This window comes from Xenopus laevis, chromosome 3S (assembly GCF_017654675.1).
Source record: "Xenopus laevis strain J_2021 chromosome 3S, Xenopus_laevis_v10.1, whole genome shotgun sequence".
NCBI classification, from domain to species: Eukaryota; Metazoa; Chordata; class Amphibia; order Anura; family Pipidae; genus Xenopus; species Xenopus laevis.
In genome coordinates this window covers 122,121,884-122,134,577 of record NC_054376.1, presented here as the reverse complement: position 1 = coordinate 122,134,577, position 12,694 = coordinate 122,121,884, and the positions used below count along the sequence as shown (strand labels likewise).

Here is a 12,694-nt window from a genome sequence, read left to right as displayed (position 1 = left end):
TATCCACTGTCACACTCCTTCCCTAACACTCATATCCCTTCTAGAACTACCTCTTCCCTAAGACTATTACTCTTCCTATCACCTCTCCCAGTAGACTATCTCCAAGACTATACCACGTACTATATCCACTCTATACCTGCTATCCCACAGTCACACCCTTCTCCAGAGACTATTACCACTGTTACTATAGGCACATCTCCTACTATATCCTGCTATCCCACAGTCACACTCCTCCCAAGACTATTTCCAGTTACTATAGACACATCTTCCCTACTATCACTGCTACCACAGTCACCTCCCTTCCCAAGACTATTTCCACTGTTACTATAGGCACCATCTCTCCCTCTATACCTGCTATCCCAGTCACACTCCCTTCCCGAGACTATATCCACTGTTACTATAAACCATCTCTCCCTACTATACCTGCTATCCCACAGTCCACTCCTTCCAAGACTATTTCCATTTACTACACCATCTCTCCCTATTCCTATCCCACAGTCACATCCCTTCCCGAGCTATTATCCACTGTATATACACTTCTCATACCTATCTCTCATCACTATACCTTCCAAGACTATTATCCCTTTACATAGACACATTTCCTCTACTATCCAGTCACACTCCCTTCCAGAGCTATTCCACTGTTACTATAGACACATCTTTCCTATATACTCTACACAGTCACACTCTCTCCCAGAGCATTATCCTGACTATACACAACCCTTCCCAGACTATTACCTTATCACTATACACCACTCCCTACTATACCCACGCAACACATCCCTCGTAACTATTATCCACTTTCTATTCTACATCTCTCTACTATACCTATCCCACAGTCCAACCCTTCCCAGAACATTATCCTGTTACTATAGACACATCTCTCCCTACTATACCTGCTATCCCACAGTCACACTCCCTTCCCAGAGACTATTACTATGTTTATAGCACCATCTCCCTACATCTGCTATCCCACAGTACCTCCTTCCAGAGCTATTCCACTGTTACTAAGACACATCTCTCCCTACTATAACCTCTTCCCACTATCCCTTCCCAGAGACTATTTCCCATGTTACTATAGACACCATCTTCCCTACTAACCCATCCTCCCTCCCAGTCCACTCCCTCTTCCCAGAGACTATTATCCACTGTTACTAAAACCATCCTCCACTAATACCTGCTATCCCACGATACTCAACATCTTCCACTTTATATACCACTACCACCTTCCACTACTTACCTGCTATCCACAGTCACACCCCTTCCAGAGACTATTATCCACTGTTACTATAACACCATCTCTCTCCAATCCTCTATCCCAGACATCACTCTTCCTAGAACCATTTCCTACATCTTTCAAGTCACACTCTTAGAACTATTATCCACTGTTACTTAGCACCATCATCTCCCTACTATACCTCTTCCCACAGTACTCTTCCAGAACTTACCACTGTTACTATAGCACATCTCTCCTATACTGCTATCCAAGTCATCTCCCTTCCAGAGACTATTATCCACTTCTATAACACATCTCTCCCCTATACCTGCTATCCAAGTCACACTCTTCCCAGGATATTATCCTGTTACTACACACCATCCTTCCCATAACTTATCCACGTTCTAACACCTTCCCTACAAGATATTTCCACTGTTACTATAGACCCCAACTCTTATTCCTGCTTACCACCTCCCACATCCCTTCCCAAGTACATACCCACTTTCTATAGACACTCTCTCCTACTATACCACTATCCCCACAGTCACACTCCTCCCAGTACACTATCCCTGTTACATAGACACATTCTCCTACTATACTGCTATCCACAGTCCAACTCCTCCAGACTATTTCCACTGTTATATAGCAACATTCTCCATACTATACTGCTATCCCACAGTCCACTCCCTTCCCAGAGACTTTATCCCACCTGTTACTATAGACACCATCTCTCCCTACTATACCTGTATCCCACAGTCACACCCCTTCCCAGAGACTATTATCCACTGTTACTATAGGCACCATCTCTCCCTACTATACCTGCTATCCCACAGTCACACTCCCTTCCCAGAGACTATTATCCCACTGTTACTATAGGCACCATCTCTCCCTACTATACCTGCTATCCCACAGTCACACTCCCTTCCCAGAGACTATTATCCACTGTTACTATAGGCACCATCTCTCCCTACTATACCTGCTATCCCACAGTCACACTCCCTTCCCAGAGACTATTATCCCACTGTTACTATAGACACCATCTCTCCCTACTATACCTGTTATCTCACAGCCATTATCTAGGAGTTAGCTGGGTGAAGCTGAAGGTTGTGAGTTTTAACTATATAATATTATTATGTATATATTTTAATTTTCCATTTTATTTGTCCATGGGATATATGAGATTATAAAAGAGATTGGCACAGCAGAATAAATAAAGAATGTGTATATGTGGTGCAGTTCTGTTGAAGTGTTATTATAGTCATGCCCCCGCATGCTGAAATATTTTAGCCTTTAGTACATCTGTCAGTAGACTGACTAGTGAAGTTTATTTTTAATTTTGAGTGCATAAGAAGGCACAGGACCTCTTGACCTTTTGTGGCAGTGAAGGTGTTAATATGTGCAGCATTAGGATTAGGAGGGAATAAAATGGGCATCACGTGGTTTTATGTTAATCTGGGATCTCTGGCAGAAGCGCCTGGCAGTTCCCAGAGGACAAGGGACAATGGCTGGTGACAGCAAGAAAACTGTCCTCGTAACTGGGTGCTCGTCGGGCATTGGGCTTAAGATTGCAGTTCAGCTGGCAAAGGACCCGCAAGAACGTTACTATGGTGAGGAACCACCACTGTGGGTTATTGGGGCAATATGACCAATTGTGACAGGGGATAAGGAAGGGAAAAGGAAGAGGCTACAGAGGAAGAGTTACAGTATATGGAGAGTCCATTGGAAAATTTGAGGCTACACTGACCAGCAAAAGGGTTTATTGCAAGAATTTACATGTAGAATAGGAGTTATAGGGAGGGTTATATGGAACAATAGTAGGAGTTATAGGGAGGGTTATATGGAGCAATGGGAGGAGTTATAGGGAGGGTTATATGGAGCAATAGGAGGAGTTATAGGGAGGGTTATATGGAGCAATGGGAGGAGTTATAGGGAGGGTTATATGGAGCAATGGGAGGAGTTATAGGGAGGGTTATATGGAGCAATAGGAGGAGTTATAGGGAGGGTTATATGGAGCAATAGGAGGAGTTATAGGGAGGGTTATATGGAGCAATAGGAGGAGTTATAGGGAGGGTTATATGGAGCAATAGGAGGAGTTATAGGAGGGTTATATAGAGCAATGGGAGGAGTTATAGGGAGGGTTATATGAAGCAATAGGATGAGTTATAGGGAGGGTTATATGGAGCAATAGGAGGAGTTATAGGGAGGGTTATATGGAGCAATAGGAGGGGTTATAGGGAGGGTTATATGGAGCAATAGGAGGAGTTATTGGGAGGGGTTATATGGAGCAATAGGAGGAGTTATAGGGAGGGTTATATGGAGCAATAGTAGGAGTTATAGGGAGGGTTATATGGAGCAATAGTAGGAGTTATAGGGAGGGTTATATGGAGCAATAGGAGGAGTTATAGGGAGGGGTTATATGGAACAATAGGAGGAGTTATAGGGAGGGTTATATGGAGCAATAGGAGGAGTTATAGGGAGGGGTTATATGGAGCAATAGGAGGAGTTATAGGGAGGGTTATATGGAGCAATAGGAGGAGTTATAGGGAGGGGTTATATGGCGCAATAGGAGGAGTTATAGGGAGGGTTATATGGAGCAATAGGAGGAGTTATAGGGAGGGTTATATGGAGCAATAGGAGGAGTTATAGGGAGGGTTATATGGAGCAATAGGAGGAGTTATAGGGAGGGTTATATGGAGCAATAGGAGGAGTTATAGGGAGGGTTTCGCCGCAAGCAAATGAATTTGCAAAACTGTGTCAGCAATTTGGCAAAAAATTCACTGCGTCACAAACAAAATTTATGTGCATCAAAATTGGCGTGTGTATAAAAACTGTCACGCCACAAAATTATTCGGACGCCCATTAACTTTAATGCATTTGGACCAAATAGTTGCGAGTTGTGGCTCGCTTCAATATTGATAAGCGTCAAAATTATTTTGACGACACTGACTTCAATATGTTTCATGATTTTTTTGCCGTTTCGCAAATTTCACTGTAAATTCGCCACGTTTTCAGCACAGATTCACCCATCACTACTTTTCAGTGCTTTCTAAATCCCATTGAGTCTTGCCTAATCCTTTAGTCCCTTAATTACCTTAATGTAATACTCTGCTAGTTAAGTGTCCAGATAGTGCCCCCAACAGTGACCCCGGCTTTCTATATGTGCTGCTGGCTGCACAGCCATTACTTCTGGAGTGTGTACTCAAAATGCATTTATATCTGAATTAGTATGTGCAAGTGTGGTGCTTCCACTGACCTTATTTATTATTTAAAAATCACGCATTAATCTAATCGGGTTTTTCCTGAATTGCTTGATTTTTTCAGTCCTTTTCTTGAATTTTTTCAGATTTTTGCCTGAAAAGTCTGAAATAATCAGACTTTCGGGATAATTCCAGTGCAGTCCCCCAGGCTAGGGACCTCTCCCATTGACTTTTATACAACCTCGGTGGCTCTAAGATTGCGGATTTTTAGATTTGGACTTTTTCCATCCTTGGGGTTTAATAAATCTCAAAAAAAATCTTTTTTTTTTTTTTCAAACTAAAAATTCTGATATTATAGTAAAATAAACTAGAATTTTTCGAGTTTTTGGCATTCTGACTTTAATATGTAACCCCTTAATGTTCAAATACAGGCTGGCACAAAGGACCAGACCAGCTCAGAAGAACTCATGCAGTTAAATTATATTTAAAAAAAAAACATCTCCAAAAGCCTTATGCGTTTCGTGCCTTGAGGGCATAGGCTCTGTGTGCCAGCCTGTGATAAAGTGTCCATTGTAGAGCACCCACAGTTGCAGGGGAATTCCTAAATAATCCTGTGTCTCCCAGAGAGGCCCTTCCGTTTTCCCTTTTCCCCTATGCACAGTGTTAGAGTTTATCAATAATCAGACCTTTTCTCCAATTATTTCCTTGGACTCATCCTCATCATTCCTTAAAGGGCTGTTTCACCTTTCAGTTAACTTTAAGAATGACATAGAAAAGGCCAATTCTAAGCAACTTTTCAATTGGTCTTCATTATTTATATGTTACTGTTTTATCTGCCTTCTTCTTCTGTCTTTTTCCAGCTCTCAAATGGAGGTCACTGACCCCATTTAAAAACAAATGCTTTTTAAAGCTACAAATATATTGTCATTGCTACTTTTTATTACTCATCTTTCTATGCAGGCCTCTCCTATTCATATTCCAGTAATTTATTCAAATCAGTGCATGGTTGCTAGGGGAATTTGGACTCTAGCAACAATATTGCTGAAATTGCAAAGTGGAGAGCTGCTGCTAAATAACTCAAAACGCACAAATAATAAAAAATTAAAACCAATTGCAATTTGTCTCTGAACATCACCCTCTACATCATACTAAAAGTTAGTTTGAAGGTAAACAACCCCTTTAAAGGGGCAGTTCTACTTCAAAAGCATATCAGTTATACTTTGGGGCAGATTTATCAAGGGTTGAATTTCGAGTTTATGGAAGTTTCTAAAAACTCCCATCAACTCCCATAAACTCGAAATTCAAAAAAAAATGACCAATCAAAATGTAGTAAAAAAAATAGATTTTAATTAAAATCGAGTGAATAGGATCGAGCTGCATATTCAAATCGCTTTTTATGCTTTTTTGAAAAAAACATTTTATTTTCAAAAGTCCACAAAATGACTCCAAATATTGTAGCAGGTCCCCCATAGGCTAAAACACCAATTCGGCAGGTTTTAGATGGCGAATAGTCGAATTCTTATTCTACAAATAATGATTGTTTCATCGGGTTTCTTTTTTCACCCATATTTTTTTTTTAATTAAAGTTTTAATTGGGGTTCTTCACCTTAAAATTAACTTTTAGTGTGATGTAGAGATTGATATTCTAAGACAATTTGCAATTGGTCTTCCCTTTTTATTTAATGTAGCTTTTGAATTCTTTCGTTTTTTTGTTCAGCAGCTCTCCAGTTTGAATTGCAGCAGGTATCTGATTGCTGGGGTCCAAATTACCCTAGCAACCGGCAGTGGTGTGAATAAGAGACTGGAAGTAGGGCTAAATAGAAAGATACGTAATTAAAAGTAGCAATAACAATAAAATGATAGCCTCAGAAGAAGTAATAGACTGTTACAGTGTGAGCATCAGAGAAATATCAGCAACTTGTGTATCAAACTGTAACAGCTGCTCCGGGATAGACTGAGGCTGAAGCTTCTGCTGCTGTTTGGAAAGGCTTCGACTACTAATGTATCACATTGTGACAGTTTAGGAACCCACAAGCTGCTTCTGGCAAAAGATTTGCCTTATTCAAGCTTATATTTTAGAAGAATGGTAAAAAAAAAAAAACAGCAACTGAAAAAAATTTCATTATTTGTGGTGGACTATTGAGAAATAAGTTGTGAGGTTGAATAGCCCCTTTACATATATTCAATGTTGTCCATCATTCAATAATACCCATTGCCTCCTTTACTGACAAGAAAATTAATAATATCAGTGACCCTAAAGAACCCCTACCTTTGCTGATGCTTACATCTCCTTTCCACCTACTACTCTTTTTTGTTACTAAAGACCTTCTCTTCTTAATTTCCTTTAATACCCTGGGGTTTATTTCTAAGCATTTATTCTTTCTCTTATGCAAAACTTTTTTTTTCCAATTGGACAAGCTTTTCCTTCCATCCCCTTAATCAGCTTATTTGCCCTTTTCTGAACTCTTTCTAGTGAGAGGAATTCCTATTCGCTGCTGAAGGTGGGATCTAACCACTCATTAATGGGGGGCTTATGGGAACTCCATGTCTTGGGTCTATAACCCTATTCTCTTTGTTCATCGCAGTAAAATAGTATATAATATAGTAGTAATATATAAGTATTTATATATATCATTTCTTTTATTAATATGGGTCTTATTTTGCTACCACGATTGAATCTCAATTTATCTTCCATTCTTTAAACTACTCCCCATTACTTATCTTTTTAACAATGTTGCAGAAGCCAAGTCTCTTCAGAGCAGTTAATCAGCTGGCTGCTGCTACTTTGTTTTGGAAGTCAGATCCAGCAGTGCAGAATAATGTAAACAACCAGGCAGACTCAGGCTTTCAACATCAGTTACATTTATAGTTTATATATCTATCAAACCAGTGGAAATGTGCAATGAATGTATATTGGGAAGTTGCTTAGAATGACATTTTCTTTTATTATGAAAGAAAGAGAACTCTCAGCAGTGCAGGAGGGTCACAGAGCTACAGGTGCAATAGATGGCAAAGTTCATTGCGGATACAGTTCCCTTTGGGAGTCTGCCAGAGAAACTGAACTTTTGTTCTCAACAAAATTGTTTTAGTGATAAGGAGATTAATTAAGTGAGGGGAGAGGACTGGGGTAGCCTTTACTCCTCTCATTCAATAAATAAATTCACATGAAATGAACACTGTTAATCTCCAGCCTGTGCCCCAGGGCCGTAACTGCATTATAATGCCCATAATAACTGCTACTGCCTCGGCGCTATAGGAACTCAATCAATCATGGAGGACTCCTTTGTGTGATGTAAGGCGATGCTGAGAACTGTAGTTCAACTACAGCTGAAAAGTTGGGGATACTTTAGGGTCCTCTTTCTGTTACACAGTATACACTGTTGCTGTAAATGGGAATTAACCTTTTAATAAACTTAATTAATAAAAAAAAAAAACTGTTATTGGCTTAATATTTTAATGCTCTTCTCTGTCAGGTTTGGTAGGGTCAGTGACCCCTAGAAAGAAAAAAGGCTACCCCCCTCCTGTATAGTTGGCATTCAAACCACTGCTGGGTGGTTGGGTTCATTGGAAAACAAGATAGCAGTTTAATATCAAAATGCAACAAAGTCCGCATTGGTCTTGTAACCCACAGCAACCAAGAGGATGTTTTCTCTTACAGAGGTGCTGAGTTGTTGCTATGGGTTACTGAACCTGGTAAAAAAAAAAGTCAGACAGTGACATATAACTTTAGCTAGTTAATTCCAGACCCATAAGAAATACAAATGAAGACCATTTACAGATTGCTTTAGAAATACATTGGCTATATTGCACCAGGAGTCAACGATAAGGTCAATGTTCCCCTTGGTTCAGCCAATGTATTGTTTTTCCGTGTCATCCTGACTTGTGCCCACAGTAATAGCCACCATGAGAGACCTGGGGAAGAGTGGCAAGCTGGAAGCAGAAGTGGGAGAGGCCCTCAACAAGACTCTGGTGATCAGACAGTTGGATGTGACCAAAGAAGACTCAGTCAAGAAATGTCTGGATGACCTTCCGGGTCAGAGAGTTGACATTCTGGGTAGGTGAATTGAAAACGTGGGTCACTTTATCCAACATGATCTCATATAAATAATGTGCATGTAATTCTAGCAACTATACCAATGCATGACCTAATCTCCCTGCACATATCTCCATTTCTATTGAGTTTTAAATGCTGGACAACATATGTAACTGCACTCAGTCTTTATCTTCTCACAGTGAACAATGCGGGCGTGGGGCAGATTGGACCTATAGAGAGCTTTTCCATGGAGGACATGAGAAAGGTGTTTGAAACCAACTTTTTTGGGGTTGTGCATCTGATTAAAAAGGTCCTTCCTGGGATGAAGAAGCGAGGGGGTGGCCATATTGTGGTAATCAGCAGCATCATGGGACTTCAAGGTGAGGACCACTTCACCCAATGACCAGTTCAGCTTTATTAGGGTGTCAAACCCCTGAATGGCTCACCTTCCCATCACATTCCTCTAATATTGCTTCCATTCTTACTCCATTTTTTAACCCAGTGATCCCCAAACAGTGGCAACATGTTACTCACCAACCCCTTGGCTGTTGCTCCCAGTGGCCTCAAAACAGGAGCTTATTTTTGAATCCCTGGCTTGGAGGCAAGTTTTGGTTATATAAAAACAGATGTACTGCCAAACAAAGCCTCCTGGGAGTAGTGATGGGTGAATTTCTTCCGCTTCAGTTTGTCGTAAAATTCGCAAATCTCCTGTGAAATTCACGAAGAAATCGTGAAACATGAATTTTGACACCGGTGTCAATTCTGGCGCCGACGACAATCAATGGGTGCCTATTAATTGTCGCCGGCGCTGGAATTGTCTCCATCGTAAACAAAAAATTGATGCAGGTGAATCTTCACTGGCACAATTTCACTGCAAATTCGCAAATGCATTCGCCTTCGGAGAAACGCGCAAGTTCGCTGCAAATTCACGCCTGGCAAATAAATTTGCCCATCACTTGCTGCCAGTCCACATAGGGGCTAACAAATATCCAATCACAGCTCTTATTTGGCACCCCCTGAAATTTTTCATGCTTGTTTTGCACTCCAACTCTTTTTTTTACAACTGAATGTGTCTCACGGGTAAAAAAGATTGGGGTCCCCTGGTTTAACCAGTTTAACTTGGGGTGACTGTTGCAAAGCCTGTCTCAGTCTGATCTGTCCTTGTCTTGTCTCTAGGGGTGATATTCAATGATATTTATGCTGCATCCAAATTCGCCATTGAGGGATTCTGCGAATGTTTGGCCGTCCAGCTGTTAAAATTTAACATTTTGTAAGTATAACAAAAGGCAGACGTTTGAGTCAGAATGCAGGAGTTCTTGCTAGCTGTGTTTTACCTTCATTCATACAGAACCACTGGTTTGAAAGAACAGATATGGCTTGAAAGGGGGCAGTTACTGGGAGGGGGGCAAAAGGAGAATAATTGACTTACTAAGTATGTTTTTGCCTGTCCAGTGTTTCCATGATAGAACCAGGCCCTGTGAACACTGAGTTTGAGATGAAGTTGATGGAAGAGGTGTCCCGCTCTGACTTCCCTGGTTCTGATGCTGACACCATACGCTACTTTAAAGACATCTATCTCCCTTCAGCTCATGAGATCTTCTCTAGCATGGGGCAGACACCTGAGGCAGTGGCAAAGGTCAGTAGTTTGGTTGAGTGACCATTGTATGATGAACATAATGCCTCTCTGTCTGAGGATATTTTGAAATTAGCTGATGGTATGGCTATTAAAAAAGAAACTAGGTGTGAGGCGGAGTGAAGATTCATGGGAATAAAAATAGGCTCATGGAACCTATTGAAACATTTTGTACAGGGGCACCTCTTTATCACCCCTAAACACCTTAGCAATGACAGCAATGCTTTAATCTTAAGCCCTCTATAAAGCAACTTTCCCAGCCTTTGGATTCAATGATAAACTGTCAAATATTTGCTCCTATTGTAGCCCTTGGGTCCCAGGTGTAGTCATATCCCCTGCAACCCTTGCATCTTTATTATTAATGATGATTTTATATGTAATTTATAGCTTACATGCTCCTCTTATATACTGCCCTGGGAAATGCAACCTCCATAACTTCTTAGCTATATGGTCCCGGGGGAAAAGTCTATCTCAGTCTCTTGCTTTTCTTATAGCACCAATGTCCTTCTTGCAGGCAACAGTTAAGGTGATCGGAATGCAACAGCCGGTGTTTCGTCATCAAACCAATGTTCTCTACACCCCTTTGACAGCCTTGAAGTATGCTGACAACACTGGGAATCTATCAGTCCGGACCTTCTATAACCTACTCTTCAACTACGGCACCCTCTTCCACTTAAGCCTCGGCTTCTTGAGGTGCATCACCTGCAACTGCTTCCGTAGGAGGGTGATGCCGGTGTGAAGATGCCATTGCACCAAAAGTGACCAGTTAGCACCTATTTATCATGGTTTCCCTAATGGCAAAATTTGTCGTTTGAAGTTATTTTCATTACAGTTGAAACAAGGCAAGGTTGTCCTCTGCTCCCTCTCTGCATAGAAGCCTTTTCCTCAGCACATGATGACAGAAAGATGATGAGAATAATCTTTTTAAAATATTGTGAATCATTTAATACCCTTAACAAAATGACTTACTAAAAACTATTTATGTTTCTTCTGGAGCAGGTTGCAGGTTTATTTCCCAGCATGCTAGCTTCTGCAACTATTAGCGCCAACCTCAATTCATGCAGAAATGTGCACTTGTGCTCAGTGTTCGAAGGCTGCACCAGGTGCATCCCAGGATTCATTCCCTGGGGGAGTTCCTGCCCTTCTTGCTAGACCCACTATTCAATGAGCACAGGGCCAACTTCAAGATATATACAGTGTAAAGGTGGCCATACATGGTCCAACAGACCGAGTCAGCAGCTTATTAGCCTGTGTGTGGGGCCCTCCAACGGGCTTCCCTGATCGATATCTGGCCTAGAGTCAGCCAGATGTCAATCAGGCAGAGCTAAAAACCTGTCAGATTGGAGACTGCATCTGTTCGTTGATGCTGTCCTGCGATCCGTCCACCCATTATGATACGATCATTGAGCCCACGAATGGATCAGCCCGATATCGCCCACCTCAAGGTGGGCATATCTGGTAGAGATCCGCTCATATGGCAAATCATCAAGCAAGCGGATATTTATGTGTATGGCCACCTACCCCTGTTTTTACAAATTTCATCTAAACCTTCAAAATGTAAAATGGAAGTAAAAATGCTCAGAGTGCTCTTCTTGGCACTTCTTCTGCAGAGCATCATCACCAGATTTTCCTTCTCACTAACTAATGAACAGCAATTGGTGCTGTTATATAAAAAACTGCTAATATTTGGAAAACTACAGAAGTGCTTAGAAGAGCGCAGATATAGATAATATACATTGTATTTTAATTACCTAGAGATAAATGAATATATTCTTTGCACATTAAAAGTAATAAAAGACAATGATTTTTCACTCTTGGTGCCATTGCATTCTGACAAAGAGACACAAGAGGATCGAGTATGAGGGATAACCCGCAGTGCAGTAGTGAACTGAATGTTATTGTGGATGCTGTACATGATGTTTCCGCACAAACCGTAGAATGCTGCTTTTCTGTCCTAGGTTGGTGGACCTTTTCTATAAAAAACACATGGACCTGGGGTACTTGGATAGGAAGTGCCACCATCTTTTTTTTATTGCCCAGAAATTTCTTTCAGGACAAGTGTACTACTAATCTGGCACCACTGGTTCCCAGACTATGCGACCTGGGGAGGACCCAAAGCAGTGTTAGAGGTGTGCCCAGGAATAAGTGCCATTCTAGCTCCAGCAGAACAATGGTTTGCTCTGCACTGCCCTAATTACTACCCATAACCAACATCTGGTCAACACACCCTGGCTTTTCCCACTACAAGCTTAATGGCATTACTGGGACAGACTGACACACCTTGTGTTTTTACAGTGTTTAGTAGGTGCAGATTGGGTGCTGGTGCAACATTGCTCATAGCACCCTGCACCTATTAAATTCCCTACACAGCAGCCTATTGTATTGTGTCTATAACATCAGTCCCTGTCTAATGCTTCAACCTGACACTTGTTTTATAATGTAGAAGTCAAAGTGAGGACATTTATGTTGTACAATACTGACACCCACTGGTGACTATGAGACATTTACATTCTAGCTGGGAGGAAAGTTTTTCAGGGAGATTAGTCGCCCAAAGAAGAGGAGATTTGTTACTGGGCGACTAATCTCCCCAGAATCTTAGCGTGTGACAATTTGGT

The 12,694-nt window shown here is 41.2% G+C and overlaps 1 protein-coding gene across 1 annotated transcript; it reads left to right on the top strand.

Annotated features, from left to right (window-relative positions):
- The first annotated feature begins 2,648 nt into the window (after window positions 1-2,648).
- On the top strand, window positions 2,649-11,890 carry rdh8.S (retinol dehydrogenase 8 S homeolog). The gene is made up of 6 exons (XM_018254704.2): window positions 2,649-2,823; window positions 8,306-8,467; window positions 8,647-8,826; window positions 9,623-9,716; window positions 9,899-10,082; window positions 10,594-11,890. Exons 1-6 carry the CDS (start codon window positions 2,661-2,663, stop codon window positions 10,816-10,818), a joined length of 1,008 nt encoding a protein of 335 aa, XP_018110193.1. The 5' UTR covers window positions 2,649-2,660; the 3' UTR covers window positions 10,819-11,890.
- Window positions 11,891-12,694: the final 804 nt, after the last annotated feature.

Bases quoted from the DNA above. Each gene is read 5' to 3' on its own strand.
- rdh8.S (XM_018254704.2), top strand. From the start codon at position 2,661: ATGTTAATCTGGGATCTCTGGCAGAAGCGCCTGGCAGTTCCCAGAGGA. The intron at 8,827-9,622 runs GTGAGGACCACT...TCTTGTCTCTAG, and splicing joins CAGCATCATGGGACTTCAAG to GGGTGATATTCAATGATATT. The intron at 10,083-10,593 runs GTCAGTAGTTTG...TCCTTCTTGCAG, and splicing joins CACCTGAGGCAGTGGCAAAG to GCAACAGTTAAGGTGATCGG.